This window comes from Hyalella azteca, unplaced genomic scaffold, assembly GCF_000764305.2.
Source record: "Hyalella azteca isolate HAZT.00-mixed unplaced genomic scaffold, Hazt_2.0.2 contig17328, whole genome shotgun sequence".
Lineage (NCBI taxonomy): Eukaryota > Metazoa > Arthropoda > Malacostraca > Amphipoda > Hyalellidae > Hyalella > Hyalella azteca.
In genome coordinates, this window is record NW_025947115.1 from 136,306 (window position 1) to 153,690 (window position 17,385).

The 17,385-nt window shown below is 38.6% G+C and overlaps 1 protein-coding gene across 7 annotated transcripts; it reads right to left on the reverse strand.

Annotated features, from left to right (window-relative positions):
• Positions 1 to 659: 659 nt before the first annotated feature.
• LOC108671145 lies at positions 660 to 16,990 on the reverse strand. 7 transcript variants are annotated; one of them, XM_047885217.1, is made up of 5 exons: positions 11,605 to 11,621; positions 8,122 to 8,408; positions 6,190 to 6,260; positions 2,730 to 5,750; positions 660 to 2,464 (listed from the first exon to the last, which is right to left on the reverse strand). In XM_047885217.1, exons 4-5 carry the CDS (start codon positions 5,714 to 5,716, stop codon positions 2,257 to 2,259), a joined length of 3,195 nt encoding a protein of 1,064 aa, XP_047741173.1. In that variant the 5' UTR covers positions 5,717 to 5,750; positions 6,190 to 6,260; positions 8,122 to 8,408; positions 11,605 to 11,621; the 3' UTR covers positions 660 to 2,256. The 7 variants fall into 7 exon arrangements, with proteins under 7 accessions (XP_047741173.1, XP_047741174.1, XP_018014117.1 ...); XM_047885218.1 differs by lacking the exons at positions 8,122 to 8,408; positions 11,605 to 11,621 and adding an exon at positions 16,914 to 16,990; XM_018158628.2 differs by lacking the exons at positions 6,190 to 6,260; positions 11,605 to 11,621 and having other exon boundaries at positions 8,122 to 8,599.
• Positions 16,991 to 17,385: the final 395 nt, after the last annotated feature.

The window sequence follows — 17,385 nt, forward strand, 5'->3', positions numbered from 1 at the left end:
CATTCAACGTCAACTTCTTGCCATTGCTCATTTAGGAATATGCTTATGGGAATCTCACCTGCCGATGAGGTTTCACTTCCGCACGTCAAAAAATTGAAGGCAAAATTTGAATCGTTCGCAAGTTCGCAAATTATCACGTGAAAGACCATTATCTTGATATTAAATCGAATGTCTTGAACCTTCGACAATCATTTACTACTAAGTATCAGTCCACTAGCATGATCCCTGCAGGATTGCAGTTAGATTATTTAAAGTGATTGTCGCTATGACAAAATTATTTATTTCAAAACTTCACGATAATTAGGATGAGTGGGCATAACTAGCATCTGATGATTACCGGATCAAACCAGGATTGCATCACGTAACACATTTGAACAAAAATTACTCCGTTGTCTTTGCATTTGAAACCCAACGTACAACATGCACGCCTTTACTAAAACACTACCGTATTAACTTTACGTATTTCCAACATATTGTGTCAAAGTCATTTAGAAAAATAGATGAAATACAATATTTGAAGCTCTGAGCAACCTAGAATGAAATTGAAACTTCAGTTTAGACGTATTTTTTCCCAAAAGAAAAATTCGTTTTCTATAAGCAGTTCTGCAGGCTCAACTGCAAAAAAGACTAAGCAACTGCATGGGGAAATAACACAAATGTTCGTTAATAAATGTATAAGAATAAAATCACTCTGCAGTAGAAACGAGATTGAGTTTAGCTTAATATCTGAATGTATAAATTGCACACCGGCTCAACTCTTCACAAAAAAATCGTCATTCAACAACACTAGTATTAGATAAATGGAATTGTTTTCAACCCAACGCGATGATTCAAAACAACATAAAAGAACACCGGTAGGTACATTTAAAAAGTCAAAATACTGCGAACAATTATAACAGGATCGAAGAGTTCGCTCATTGAGAAGATTAACATAGAACCTCTTGTAACGAATAAGAAGACGCATTTTAATGTACGACGAAAGTCTCATCCGATGGAAGCTGTGGAATGTCATACACTTGTGATAGCACACACAGAGTTAATTCATGTCAGAGTTAATTCATGAAGAACTATCCTAACTTCATCGCAGGGAAGTACGAATAAGTATGATAAAAATTAAATACTCATTGCATTGCATTGCGACGAATATTGTTATTCGCGAGATACTTTACATGAAAGGGAAGAAGTTTACAATTGTAAAGTTAATGACTACGGCGGCCAACAAATGTGAAGAACTAAAAATTTACGACAATGTGAATTTGGAAGAATTCCTAAAGGAAAAAATATTATTCAGTTGTGTCAATTTTTCAATCCATCAGCGCACGACTTATCATTAAATAATAGTTAATTAACAAGACACAAAAGCCGAATTATGGCTAAAGAAAGTAATAACTTGCAACAAGGTAAATTCTAGGAGAAAAGTGGAAGCAATTACTGTAAAAACCCCAAACGATAGCGACAAATTACAAGTACGTAACTCGTTATTCATCGGGGCTGACACTGCTTGGTTTCATTCTTACCATTCACTTTGTCTATTAGTGGAAGTGTGAAGAGTAGCGTAGTAAATCACACAATGTTTAACTAACCATGAAATTTCACATATAATAAGAAGCTTTCTTGTACCGAGAAAGGTAGTAAATTGACCCTCATTGGGGAAAAACCTTGATTGTCAGCAATTTCTTGCATCAAAGTTCATCATTAAACACCCGCATCGTACTGAAACTTGTGAACAAAATGCAGCGTTGAGAAAAGAACACATAAACTGGGACATATAAACTAAGTGAGACAAAGAAGTGAAGTAGAGTTAAACCTACACAACAATTAAACCCCCAATAAAAAACCCCTAAAGAGTCATCAGAGAGGATAAAAAATTATACTTCTATTATATCATTGCAATACCAAAGAACACTGGAAGTGAATTTATATTAATGAATTTACGGAAAAAAATTAAGAAAAATAAAAAAATTGTTAAGGCTAAAATTGCGGAAAAATTGCATTTTTTCACGGTAGTAGGTGCACAATGCAAATTATCCATACAAGTAACATAAATCTCATGTTCAACACGCGCATCTTAAGAAATTGAATGCAGAACAGATATTTACACAAATTAATATCCAACTTAGAAATTAAATAACTTATAAAAAGATGAATCAAAGCAAACATCTCACTCTCACTGTACAGTACATAGCAGAATTTTTGGCTTTCTGTTTGAATGAAGAAGACATTCTACTCTGCAGCCGGCTTTAACCAAGCTCTCGTCTAGCGGTCATCCCACTCAAACTCAAAAGTGTTACCCGTCCTTCCTGAGAGAAGTTCAAGAGTCCCGCCTCCAGGGCGCTGTGCCTTGGTTAGGACTGTTACTTTGACAAAGACCAAATTTTTCAACCTGTCACGGATGATTTGCGGATCCTTTGAGCGGTCGAAGTCCAGACTTCGAAACGTGATGCGGTCAAAGCCACCCAAACTCCTGCAAAAATCAGAGCATTAGAACATTACTTGAAATCCAAAACAGAGAGGAGCTCTAAAGAAGAGATGGGTAATGATTTGAGCCGAAATATACGAAACTAAAGTTTGGCGACCAGCAATAAAGAATTTGCTCCAAGTATGACATGCTTTTTAAGAAAATATTTCAAACAAAATGGCATAAAAAAATTTTCGGAGTAAAGGTGATGGAGAATTTATCGAACAAAATATCTAGAGTTTAATCAGATTGTTCACAATGACATCAGTACTTAGTCCATATATGTTCAATGACGTTGAGAGCCCAAGGCAAGGATGCACGCTTGATGCGATCAAAACGCAAATGAATTTCCGTGTGTGTGGATGCACGACGTTTCATTTGCCCCTTGGAAGGTGAGGTAGTATTTCTCTCAAACTTTTCCAGATCCGATGGCTTTGTGGAAGTAGGAAAAGCAAGCACTAGCCGGAGTTGCTTCAGCTGTTGAGCCGGCATATAACAGTGCTTGATGAATCCATTGAAGTCTTCACTCGTTGATATTCTAAGACTCAAAAACTTCAAATTCTTGAAAGTAGAGAGATGGTTCACACCTTCCCTGTTGATGGCTCCAGTAAACTTAACAAGGTTCGCCCATCCATCAAGAGCGGCCAAGTATTTCTCAGATTTACCTCCATCATTTTCGTAGTGATTCTGGAGATGAAAACACATACTTATTTTGTTCCTCCTGCGCTGTCTTAGTGCCAACCCCACTTGTGACAGGCTGGTATGTAAGGAGCTTAGGTGGTCGTTGGCATTGTCGGGGTTTACGTGCATTTGTAAATCAATGGTCAAGTCCTGTAGACTTACATTGAAGCAGTGCTTCAGAAGTCGCAAACCAGCCAACACAGTGTCGGCACTCAAATGCCATTCTGTCTCATGCATTAAGTCGGCAATTTGAGTACAAAAAGGCCTCCTACAATTGTCAACAAAATTGTTTTGTTCACTGCCTTTGTGTGTGTGGCTTTCAATGACCAGCTTTGAATATAAGTTGAAGTCGTCACTTGAAAAGTTCATTATTCTCACAAGATCGGCGATGCCAGAAGAAAGTTTATCCAGTCTTTTTTCAACAGCCAAGCAGCCAACCAGAAACGGTAGAACACCAGAGTATGGAAGTTTATGGTACGTTTCACGAACTTCGTCAACCAATTCTTCCACTGTTGACAGTTTTTCAGGAGCTTGACAAGATGATGGCTCCGACGCTAATTTTTTTGCCAAGAATTTTCCAGCTAAAAATTCCATTTCAGTGCGATGGAAGAAAGAGAAGGTCTCAACCTTCGTGGCCATAGGACGGCGAGGGTGATCATCTTCGCTTGTCTCAGGACTGTAGTATAGCAAGAAAGCTGAGAAAAACTCAACCGGAACTATTTGTCTTTTTTCACATGCCCGGTTGAGATCTACATTTTCTTGGTTGTTAATTTCAATCCTGAAAGACGGAGAGAAAAGAGAGATCTTGGCAATACGAGCAAGTTCATCGAGAACAACAGCAACGTCACGTTCTCTGATCTGAGCATTGTGAGTAGCTGAATGTTTTCGAGCTTTCACCAGCTTACTAGTCAACATGTTGAAGAGCTCCAAGTATAGTTTAGTACCTGAACAGATTGCGTTCAAAATGGACTCGTCACACTTCAGAAACAAGAGAATTAGCAAAGCCACAGTCAAGGGAAAATTCAAATACTCATTCAAAATTTCTGTTCGTTGATTCATAAAGTCACAAAATTCTTTAGCAGTTTTTTTGTGCGGATTAGATTTGTTATTGTTAACATCAGGGGAAGCAAAAAACTGCTCAGAAAAATCTTTACGGCCTTCTTCATCAAAGCCAATCATTTGAATCTCAGAAATATTTGCTTGGGAAGTGTGGTCGCGGAAAATTTTTTGGGCATCACACAAAAACTCCGGACGTGTGGTCAAGATAACATGGTTTGATCTTGATTTCATAAATGTAGCTATGTCTCGCACAAGCTCTACATTTTCGCTATTTTTTTCATCAAAGCCATCAATGATGTAAAGTGTCTTCAGACTAAGAAGATATTCTGGCACATTTTTGGAAACTTTTTTGCCAGCGTGAGTAGAATTTACAGAATTAGGCAGGAAAATTTTATCAAGAAACTGCATGAGTGACTTGCATTCTTGATCTGCATCATATCGAGTAGCCCGCATCTCCACCAAGACGACGAGATCAAAAGAATCTAGTCCGTAGTACAGCAATTCTTGAGTAGATTTCCTGCTCTTGTTGTGCCACTCTGAGAAAATGTGATAGCTGAGTGTAGTTTTGCCGCAGCCTCCATTGCCGTGGACAAGCATCACTTGGGGGGGCTCAGTGGTCGTAGAATTGATGGGCAGGAAGATATCTTTGGGAGATAAATTGGATGACTGACGTTTCAGGCATGGAATGGCGTATACATCCATGGAGATGGGTTCTAAAATGCCACCTTTATTATCTTTAGTTACATCATGAATCCAATAGAAGGGAACTGAAAATTTTCTGTTTAAATCATTTCTTTGGCTAAGCTCGTATTGGCTACATCTGAGAAAACTCAAGCATGGATCATCAGCGAGCTGAATCATGATTTTCTTTCGGACATTCAGCATGTCAGTGCTTCTTCTAATACAATTCATTACTTCTTGGATATCCTTCTCCACAGGTTCAATATATTTGCTTTCATATCCTAAATCTTTGGAAGCACATTCCAGTAACTTCTTGAATCGAACCAAAAGTTTATCGGCATCATTCTCATTACTGTGAAGAGGTCCATAATGGCACACATTGTTTCTCAGTGAAAGAATTTTATCAAATTCTTCCGTGCATTCAGCACAGTATTTTTCTCTATAGAATTCTAAATTAACTGCGGTGATGAATCGATGATATGTGACAAAATCGAACTTTCCTTTAGTGGGATCTCCACTGCCCATTTTGAATCTGCCACCAAATATTAATTTTCGTTTTGCACTTGAAATATTACAGTTCTTTAGCCACGCTGCAAGAGTAATTGGTTTATCCTCATCAGACAGCGACTTGTTATCTTTGTGAAGATACTGCATCATGAAAATAGCCTTCAAAACAACCTGGCCAACTTCATGAAGAGCAACACCAAACAACGTGCTTCTGTCCAAGTCATTAGATGAGAACTCTTTGCTTTCAGCATCAGAGATCTCATTACTACATTCGGGAGATGCAGTTTTTTCAGAAGTAGACGATCCACTGGTGGTAGGAGTGGATGCCATCTTGGACCAGGCTCACGATGTTGCGCTCAAAGTTCTGAAAAGATATGTAGTTTTAGATATTTAATACATAAATTTAGGTCATACTTGGTTAGAAACTGACACTAGGTCACAGGTACAACTATCTTTCAGGTTCGTCAAGAAGAGACAGGTGTTTCTTATAATTTGTTTCATGATCACCTCGAGGTCTTCAATACCATGTAAAAAAACTTGTGATATGTTCCAATAGCCACAGTGGCCCTTCATGTCAATTAGCTAGTCACAAAACAGCTAGTCTAAAAAGCCTGCCTGCACAGCGGCATTTACTTGATAAGATTTACTTGATATAGATAATGAGGGGTCACTTCAAATGATTTAGTAATTCGATTTATAGCTTGAAGGAAAACGGATAGACTTCATTAAATGTTTATTAAATTAAAATTGAATTAACATATTATTAATTAATATCAAATTAACAGAATATTTATTTTACTTACACAAATACGTATCGGTACTACAACAGTGCAGCCATCATTGCTAGGTTGAAGTGGATTACACTTTCATCTCCCTATGTTAAAGATGGGCACATTATTTTTTACACAATTGATCACCTTCTCTATGATTCATAACAACACTCTTTTCAACACATAAACATCAGGGCAACTTGTTACTAAGTCAGTTAAGTTAATGAATATGGCCAAACTTGTGCTAATTATATTTTTTCATACCAGTTGCCAGTTGGTGTGCATGAAACTCAAATAGACAAATGAACAGAGTGATGCTCTACAGACAACAGGCTTATGAACATAACAAGGAGACTAACAGCATTATTTTGTGCATTTTTTGCAAAATTCAATATTCATTACACAGTACACAGTAAAATTATTGGCAAACACAGTAGAGATTTGTAAACAGTTAATTAAACAGTTGCCAATTAATTACATACTATTGTATTAATATATAAATTTTATTCTTAGAGAATGTTTACATTTTTAGAGGAAAAGGAGGAAGGAAATGACTAAATCAAAAATAGATACTACCTACTCTACAATTAGTAAGTACCCACCAGGCAAATTTATTGAAATGTTTTATCAATATTGATCACACCACAAAATTTTTATTTCAACATAAGGTGTTCGGTGGGTATTTAGGTATATCTGTATATATTATAAGTTTTAGATGGCAGAATTTGCTGATTTACATGCGTGAGGTTGATGACCAGAGAATTCATTGATTTAAATTATCAGAGATTCAGACAATTCTTCAGAAAATGTCGGTAGAAAGAAAGGCATGTTTCAGGCAGTAGTTTTTGTTTTTTAACATTTTGAATGCAACAAACATTCATTTTCAAGTTACAAGAAGAATTAAATATAATTCTCTGGTCATTAACCACACGCATATATATTATATACACTTATTATTATTGTGAAGAGAAATACCTACACAAAGGCGGCAGAAGAGGTGCCTGGGTACATGAAAGGGGCAAACAAACCATGGATCAGCAGCAATAGCGATACCTGGAGGCTGATCGGCAAGAGAAGAATTGCCAAGATATGGGTTGAAAGCACCCAATCAGGAAGAATTAAAAACAGAATGAGAGAAGAGTACAGAGAAAAGGACAGGGAAGTGAAGAGAAGACAAAAGAATGTGAATATCGGAAGAAGTGGAGAGAGCACAGAAAGCAGCAGAAAATAATAGACAAAAAGAATTATACAGTATTGTGAAGCGGCTGACAGGACAGAGTACCAGCACCAGACAAACTGCTGCAGTGAAGAGTGTGAACTGGGAGCTGCTGAAGAGCAAAGAGGCCAGAATGGCGAGATGGAAGGAACATTTCCAGGAAGTTCTCAACAGAGAAACACCAGAGGAACCACCACAGGAAGAGGGAGAGGAACGACAGGAGCTTGATATCTCAGCTGAGGCACCAGATGTGGAGGAAATAAGGACCACACTGAAGACCCTCAGGAATGGAGGTGCCCCTGGGGCAGACCAAATTTCAGCCAAAATGCTTAAAGCAGATATCAAACAAACCAACTTAAGAGTTGAAGCGGATTTTTGACTTTATTTGGGACCAAGAGACAGTTCCGACACAGTGGATCAAAGGACTCATTTGCAAAATCCGTAAATGAGGGAACCTTCAGGACTGTGGAACTGGAGGGGAGTTACTTTGTTGCCTCTGGCCAGCAAGGTGCTCAGCAAGATCCTCATCAACAGAATACAAGGTGGAGTGGATACATTGCTCAGGAAGGAACAAGCAGGCTTCAGGAGGGGAAGAGGAACTGTCAACCAGATATTCATTCTTAGCAACATCCTAGAGCAAGCCAACCAATGGAATGCTACATTTTACATCCACTTCGTTGATTTTGAGAAGGCATTTGATTCAATACACCGAGACAGCCTTTGGGCCATCATGCTCCAATATGGAATACCTCAGAAGCTGATCCGGCTACTGGCTAGTCAGGACTCTCTACGAGGACTTTCAGTGCTCCGTGATCGATGAGAACAAGACAACAGAGTGGTTTCCAGTGAGGACAGGAGTGAAACAGGGGTGTTGCTTGTCAGGATTTTTCTTCCTCCTTGTGATCAATTGGGCAATGCGTAGCAGCGTAGGACTGTGGAAGGTGCAAGAACTGGACTCCAATGGAATTTAATGACCATGCTGGAGGACCTTGACTTTGCAGATGACATTGCCCTTTGGTCTTCAACAATGAATCACCTGCAGAAAAAACAACCAGGTTAGAGAGTAATGCAGCAAAAGTGGGGCTAAAACTGAATGCCAAGAAATGCAAGATATTGAAGGTCAACAGCAGGAGCAACAACAGGCTGAGGGCTGGAGAGAGCAAGGTGGAGACAGTAGAAAGCTTCACATATCTGGGTGCAAACATCACTAAGGATGGTGAGAGCACAGTGGATGTGAGGAGGCAAGTGGTAATGGCAAGCACACAATTCAAAAGACTTAATTAAAAACATCTGGCAAGCCAGAAACATCAGCAGAAAGACCAAAACCTCCCTGTTCAAGAGCTTGGTTGTTTCAGTTTTGTTATATGGATGTGAGACCTGGAAACTAAACAAACTAATATCTTGGAAACTAATATCTTTCAGACCAAATGCTTATGGAAGATTTGCAAGATTCGATGGCAGCAACACATCTCCAACAAGTCAGTTCTCGATATGACAGAAGTGGAGAAAATCAGTGATGTGGTGAGGAGACAGAGGTGGAACTGGGTGGGACATGTGTTGAGGAAGGACAGAACAAGCAACTGTGCTGTGGCCCTCATGTGGGCATCTGAAGGGAGAAGGAAGAGAGAATGCCCAAAAACAACTTGGAGGTGAATGGTGGAAGAGGAGAGAAACAGAGCAGGTTGGAACTCATGGAACATAGCATGGCAGGCAGCTGAAACTGGACAAAGTGGAGGAGTGATGTCCAAGCCTTGTGCACCTTATGGTGCGGAGAGAACTGAACTGTACTATTATTGTGAATTCAAACTTCTCAGACAGTTACACTTGTTTAATACCTACTCAAGAGTACAAATAATGCGAGTTTTATCTAATTTTCAGGTTTGAAGTGGTCTTTTTCTCTATACAGCAATCCCTTGATTAGCACGGTTTTGAATACCGCGGTTTTGATTACCGCGGAAAAAAAATTTGCGACCTACCCTTAATCTACGCGGTGCCAGTTTTGATTAGCGCGACTTTTTTTCACAACGCATCATTTTCCCGCCTCTAGCCAGAGGTGTTACGTTCGTAACAAAAGTGTTACTTTTTGCTTATTAGATCTTATGTTGTTACTTTTGTTGCGACTTTTGGAAAAATTCGCCGAATGTTGTACTTTATGAATTTCAGCCAATAATTCTTTAAATAAGGTCCCGTTCCGTAGGCACTCGTGCTGACTACAGAGTCGGTTTAACTGCGCTTTGTCTCGTTCATTCTCGTTCATAACTCGAATGGTCAAGTTTGGCAACGTTCGCCGGTAAGTGTGCCATGCCGGTGCTCTAGTTACTCGTTAGCCTTCAACTGGTCAAGATCGCTGCCATATCTACTGCTCATTTTTATCAAACTACATAATTTTCCTTGATAAATTACCGTCATAATTATGGACAAAAAGGGAACGCTTAAACGTAGGAAAATATCACTTTGGAGACTAAGCTTGAAATAATTAAGTGTTTTGATAATGGTGAAACGAAAACGAAGATTGGTGAAGACCTAGGGTTTCCCGAGTCAACAATATGCACGGGAAACAATACGTTAATTCATTCACATTTTTTTTATTTATTTCCCCTATTATTTAGAAAAAAAATATGATGAATTTTAGTGGGAAAAAAATTATTATGTAACTTTGCTATTTTTGAGGATTCATTATAATTATTCCCATATATTCTTAAGTTTGATTAGCGCAGTTTTGCTTAACACGGTAAAACTCGGGGATTTATTAACCGCGTTAATCAAGGGATTGCTGTATCATGAGAATACATAAGATTTATCTCTTTCAACAGCAATTGGGCAAATCAAATCAAAAGGATTTCAAAATAGCAGGAATTATTAAGCCATTTTGTTTTTGCCATTAAGCAGAAATTATTTTGCCATTTTGTTTCAGATTGAGGTAGGGTAAACGCGGTATATTCCGACACATTAAGGACACATCGAGAAATGAAAAACTATAAAAAAATAACCGTATGCGTTACTCGAGTTCTGTTTGCTTTACGTGACTCTCAAAACACCGTACTACGCACCAGCAATGATGAAACGTCACAAAATGTTGCCATATTTATCTAAAAGCCTTTAGAATGCAAACCTACCAAATCCCTATATTCCGACACTGTGTGCGACTATATTCCGGACGTGGTGAGACGTATTCCAACCGCGCTTCAAATTGTACTAATACGTAATTCCGACATCCACGTGTTCGAATTCCGATCGCTGTGTGAGCTGTATTGGAATACGACACGGCTTTGAATTAGAACACTATTGAATATTGAGCACTACTTAATTAGGCTTTTAATTAACAGTTATTAAGCTTTTAATTAAGAAATTTTAATTTTTGCACACAGCTTGGAACGAGCTGTGTGTGTCCAATTCAAGTTGTGTCGGAATTAGTTTTTATGTGTCTAAATGCGTTTCTCAACTTAATCATCTATTAATTTATTTACCACTTGAAATCAGCAAATACAAGTATACTTAAAGGATTCCTAATATATTCACAGACGTATTTAAAAGTCTCAAACCATAATATTCTTTCTACACAAATAGTTTATCACTATTTGGTAGAGGCTGTAGAGCAAGGTCAACTGTCAACTTTGACACATTTTTCGATGATCTAATTGGGTGGCATGCACCGTCTCTCTTTGGATCTCAACATTTTCCCGCTAGATGGCCCAGACCTAGTGTTTTGGCAGTAGACCAGTAGTTTGACACGCAAATGTATGACGTCACTATTTCAACCATCAACGAACACATGGAACTAAAACAAAGCTCAATATAAAGGAAAAACTAGAGAGGTGTCGGAATTACCCATGATGTCGGAATATACCGCGATTACCCTAGAAAAATTCCATCAGTGAAGTTTTAAAGCAAACACCACACTCAGGATTATGTATGTTTTCAGGGAATTTTCCTGCGCATTTTGACTTTTTTCAATCCAATGCTGTGCACAGTTGGTGCAACTTCTGGCCATCCCTGCTTGCACGCGCAAGCGTTGGCGCAGCACGCGTAAGCGTCGGCGCAGCGCGCACATACATTTTGTCAAGGGACAAGAGACAGAAAACATATAATACTTAATAAGCATTTAATTATCCATCAATAATCTATGATTTTCCTCGATATGGAAATTTTGTGAAAGTAAAAATCTAGAAATTTATTTTTGAAGAAATTTTCTACAAATTTCTTATACGAACTGACGAACATCGTTTGTTTACCTTCCGTAGACCGTCCGGACGTGAGGCAATATTCTGTCCGGACATAAGGGAAGTGGTGAATAACCAAGTCCTCAGAAATTGGACATATGAAGTAAACAAATATTAGTGTTAAATGACAGATTTTGCTCATTCTATATATACTATTATTGTGCTGATAGGTTTATTAGAGATTTTGCGGTTAATGAAAGGAGTCAGAAATGATTTCATCATTGTAATCAATGGACAAATTTACGGCCGTACTTGCGGCCGGTTTCGCGGCTGGACTCTGTACCTGAAATATCTCCCATAGTACTGAACGTAGCTCGATGAAACTTGGTACACATATTCACTATGGCCTAACGGTGATGTCAAGCTCGTGACAATTATTTTTAATATCGCCTTCATTCGTGAGTTATCTGACGAAATGTACCGAAATTTGCAGTGTACCAGCCATTTCTTCTAAAACCCTGAACAGATTTTAACGAAACTTTGCATATAGAAACCTAACCTCCCAACGGTGTGATGTTTAGCTCGTGACAATTTTTTACGTTTTTCATTCGTAGGCAAGTATTGTTCTCTTTTCCCTCATTCTTGATTTAAACAGCAAAATTGTGTTTAAATTCACAGTGTACCAGAGATTTCTTCTAAAATACTGATCAGATTTGAACAAAACTTTGCATATAGAAACCTAGCCTCCCAACGGTGATGTTTGGCTTGTAACAATTTTTTCGATTTTGCCTTCGTTTGCAAGTTATACGGAGAAACGACCAGCATTTCTTAAGCTGATTTTTGAACTTGCATTGACGTATAACTTGCATACGTAAAGCCGTATAACTCGCAAACGAAGGCAAAATTGACAAAATTGTCACAAGCTAAACATCACCGTTGGGAAGTTAGGTTTCTATATGCAAAGTTTCATTCAAATCTGTTCAGTATTTTAGAAGAAATCTCTGGTACACTGCGAATTTAAACACAATTTTGCTTTTTAAATCACGAATGAGGGAAAAGAGAAAAATACTCGCATGCAAAGGCAAAACGTAAAAAAATTGTCACGAGCTGAACATCACACCGTTAGGAGGTTAGGTTTCTATATGCAAAGTTTTGTTCTAATCTGTTTAGTATTTTAGAAGAAATCTCTGGTACACTGCAAATTTCGGCACATTTCATCATAGAACTCACGAATGAAGGCAATATTAAAAAGAATTGTCACGCGCTTGACATCACCATTAGGCCATAATGAATATGTGAACAAAGTTTCATCAAGCTACGTTCAGTACTTTGGGAGATATTTCAGGTAAAGAGTCCAGCCGCGAGACCGGCCACAAGTACGGTCGTAAATTGTCTGAGACATATGAATCTCTTGAAGCTATTCATATTATATTAATGTTTGTTGTTAGTCTATATAATTAACCTTCGAAGTTGCAAAAAATTAGAACTGACAATTTAAAAAAAAGTGTGGTGCCTGTATTTTTGTTTTCAATGGGTTTGCACCGCACAAACCAATTTCCCCAGCCGGGAGGATGTCAGGAACGCAACGTATACCTGACATTGACATTCGGGTTTGTACTATTTACCAAAGTCAGTCCTTCGTTAGAAGGAGCCAATCTCAAGCCATGTGGATTGTCGCCTTCTACTATTCAGTTTTGTAATTAATTTCCAACCAAATTGTGATCTATGAATAATTATTCATAACATTGCTGACTCTTAGAACCTGAGTTAACACGTTAGAAATCTAGTCAACATGATGCAGATATTTGTTCTTGTGTGATAGCGTTGCCACGCATTCATCTTTAAACAACTTAAGGAGCACGGCGCAGGCTGGCCCACGGTGCACTTTTTTACCGGCATATTACGGCGCACGGCGCAAATTGATGCAATGATAATAAAAATTCCCACGCACCTGGCACATCTTCCTGACCGTGGAGCAAACACCTGTCTGCAACTTTTTTTCAAGCAAAATTTTTTAATACGGCAAATATTTTTTTACTACAGACCTTAGCAGAAATACTTTTTCAAAATATCACTTGTCAACATTTTTTTCAGGGCCCTGATTAGGTACACCTCTCATAGTCTCATCCCTTATTACCCCATTTGATGGTAATGAATTTACTTACCCCCATTAACATAGTGGCAAAGCAGAGAATTTTTTAGACTCTCCCTCAAGTTCATTTTTGAGTCCTAGAAGTACCTAGACCATTAAAGTATCCTGGATACCAGCATCATCATACATAAGAAATTGGTTTAAATCTTGGGTAAATGAGGAAATTAAAAATGAACTGATTCTAAAAAATCTCTGGTAAGTCTGGTTTGTCACTATGCCCATTAAAATGGAGACAAAATTTTAAGTAAGTCCTGAAGGCTGTATTCTGTATTCTGTAAGCTTGCAGATTATTGTAACAGATACAGAAGAAATGCTATAGCTATACAGCTGCTGATATGAATCTTGCAGACGTTGCAGTGGACAAGGTTGCAGCCAATACTCCATGAGTCCATGGCAATTGGCAATGGCATGTCCATGGATTAGGATTACTAATGATGGATATGGTAATATCACATCAATAACATGGTAATATAGGTAGTCAAACAGGGTAATCAATTAATGAGGGATGGTTTTGTCAGGTTGTCTGCTGTCTAGTCTGGAAAAGTCCTATTTTTGTCTGAAATATCGCAGCTCTAATATCATATAATTTCAGTAGGTATGAAATCTCGCGGCTCGAATGTCATAAATTTTAGTTCGACTCGCGTAGTCAATATACTTGCGTATATTGTCGACTAAAATAGTAGAACTATTTTAGCTTTCTAAAGTACGGCGCACGGCGCATTTTTATACCAACATAGTACGCCGCACCGCGCAGGTCGTTAAAATGATAAAATGAATTCCCGCGCACCTGGCACATCTTCCTGAGTCCTGACCATGGTTCAGGGGTTCAGGCCTTCATTAAACACATACACACACCTAACCCGGAACGCACTCTGTCTTAAATCTACCAATCAACAGCATCCTTGATGACATACCACCATAGTGGCAAACCACAGCTTTTTTAGAATCAGTTCATTTTTAATTCCTCATTTACCCAAGATTTAAATTAATTTCTTATGTATGATACTGCTCGTATCCAGGATACTTTACTGGTCTACTTATAGGACTAACAAATGAACTTGAGGGAGAGTCTAAAAAACTCCCTGCTTTGCCACTATGCATACCACCAGACATCAGCCATACTCCATAGTCTTTCCTGCGCGGCGCGGGCTTCCTGGCGTGACCGGGGCTCAGGGAACATCAACAACAACCTAAGTAACCCCCTTTTACGGTTGTTTATACTTCAAATTGTATTCTGGCCCTGATAATATTTTTCTCACGTATAAAATTGCAAATCAATGCATAAACTACAAAATTAAGGAAGGTGACTCTGATGTCATTAACGAAAAATCAAGAAATTCACATTAAAAAAAACTTACGTTCTAAACAACGTTGAATAGCGCAAGCCTTGGGCTTGCAAGGATCTCGGGCGGTTCCCTTAAATTTTTCGTAATCCATAGACAGAAATTAGATATAAAATTCACGGCTCGGTGAAATAGAATCACGGCTCGTAAAAATGGAATCACGGCTGGCAAATCCATAAAACCACGGCTCGAAAAATTCAGTCGCGGCTCGCCAAGTAGATATATTCCATACTAGCATAGTGGCAAAGCAGAGAGTTTTTTAGACTCTCCCTCAAGATCATTTTTGAGTCCTATCCACTGTGCAGAGAGTGAACGAAGATTTAAAGAACTACGGCGACACATTATTGGCAAAATTTTTGCCTTCAGAAGATCTTGCCGACACATTTAGATTGAAATTCTTGCATTTAATATATTTCTGTCTTCAGCAAACTATTTAGAAAAAAAGTAAGGTTTCTGGTACGTTGGATGGATTACGATGCAGCTAAGCTTGTCCGGAAATCAGTTGCGATGAGTTCCCGCAAAAAATGTAAACAACATTTTTTCGATTGCGTAGTTTCGGTCGCATTAGAGCGGTCAGACTGCTTTATTACTTGTTTAGTTGACACTTGCTGTACAACCGGACTGTTTTTAGGGTAAAATTAGTTATTTGGGGTAACACGTGCATGCAACCTTGTAATAAGTTTGTGGCTTGTAAATAGTTCGTCATTACTCAGCGTAAATGGCTTTTCATTTAAAATTACCCGGCGACGCATCTTTAAAATGGCCGGCGACGCTTTGGGCTTAAAAATCCATATATTGCCGACGCTGCATCCACCCTCTGCATAGTGGAGTCCTATATGTAGACCAGTAAAGTATCCTGGATACCTGCATTATCATACATAAGAAATTGGTTTAAATCTTGAGTAAATGAAGAAATTAAAAATGAACTGATTCTAAAATTCCATGGTTTGTCACTATGCATACTAGTCTGCTGTCACCTCCCAGGCTCCCACTTGGCAGTTGGCACTCCTAAGTCCCAGGCTCCCATAATTGCCTTAGCAGTTCTCCATCACCTTCTGACAGTATCTGACTTCTGTAACATCATTATTAGGTATGCATTTATATAAGCTCCTCAAGCATTTCCTGCATCAGTTGAGTTGAAGACCAGAAAGTAACCAACTAAGAACTTATTCGGCCTCTATTTGCATCTAGCCTACTTAAGAGTTAAGAATTAAGATCAATAAGATGACTCCAGCAATTCAACTTAATTGTGCCAGATGGCAGCTGACTCCGCCCTCCGGCAATTGTGTTGTAAATAGTGTCATTATCTATTATTATCTGTACTTACTCTCAATACTCTGCATTATCTTTATTAACCTTGAGCACCATGTTTAATCCAAAATAAGTATTAGGTAGTTTAATTAAACAACTAATCATTCACTTTCTATTGTATTGATCAGACAATTACCTAACTTGAATTAAGAACTTATTGGAAATGGACCCTGTAGAGTGTAGCCTCAGTGTAGACTGTAGTGAATTTAGATAAATCATTAACATATCTCTGTGAAATTAACCAAACTGTGGGTGAATATCTGAAGATCTTTGGTGATGCTGATGCATTAGCCATTACTAGCAGCAAAATTTAGCTTTAGCTACACCTTCTGAACTCAGAGACCAGAGTCAGAAGATGTTAACGAATTTTAGACACGCCTTAGTTAGTTGCTAACCGCGGGCGCGGAACAAGAGCCAGGATTGGAGGTACGCACTACGCAGTAGCTGCATCGTTTTCAAAATTTCCGGTTGGTCAAATGAGGCTGCCAAGCACGATGCCACGATCCACAATTAGGTAATTTTGGTTGCGATGCTATTGTCTATTGCAATACCTGGGGAGTTAAGGATACACTTACTGAAGTTTGTTTTGCAGGAATTTTGATGAAAATTATGTTTGTAACGTATCTTGAAAACTGCCGGCGACTCATCTTGGGTTGTTACTCAGCCATGACTAGTGTTCAATTTGTGCTAAGTTTCCATGGCGTACTTAGTTACGATTAATGTACTGATTAACAATATAGAATAACGGTGTCAGCGCTGATTAGGCCGTTAGACCTGTATGAAATATTCTTGACATCGCAGAATATTCACAGTTTGTTGCAGCATGGAACACGCAATTAATTGCTCCGAAGCCACCGATTTTGCTGTGATTAACCGCCTGGCCTCCTGTGATTAACCGCCCGGTGTGTTTTGAAAGTCGTCCTTGACAACAGTATTGATCTTGCCTGCAGTCACAACCATCGATCTCTGCCTGTAACTCTAAAGCATTGAGCAGTAATAAGCTAATAACAACAGCAGCATCGAACAAATAAGAAGAAAGCCATACAC

What these genes read in the sequence shown, in the direction of transcription:
- LOC108671145 (XM_047885218.1), bottom strand. Translation starts at nt 5,716, where the DNA reads ATGGCATCCACTCCTACCACCAGTGGATCGTCTACTTCTGAAAAAACT. An exon ending in ATTGAACATATATGGACTAA is followed by an intron (nt 2,465 to 2,729) that starts GTACTGATGTCA and finishes TGATTTTTGCAG; the next exon opens with GAGTTTGGGTGGCTTTGACC.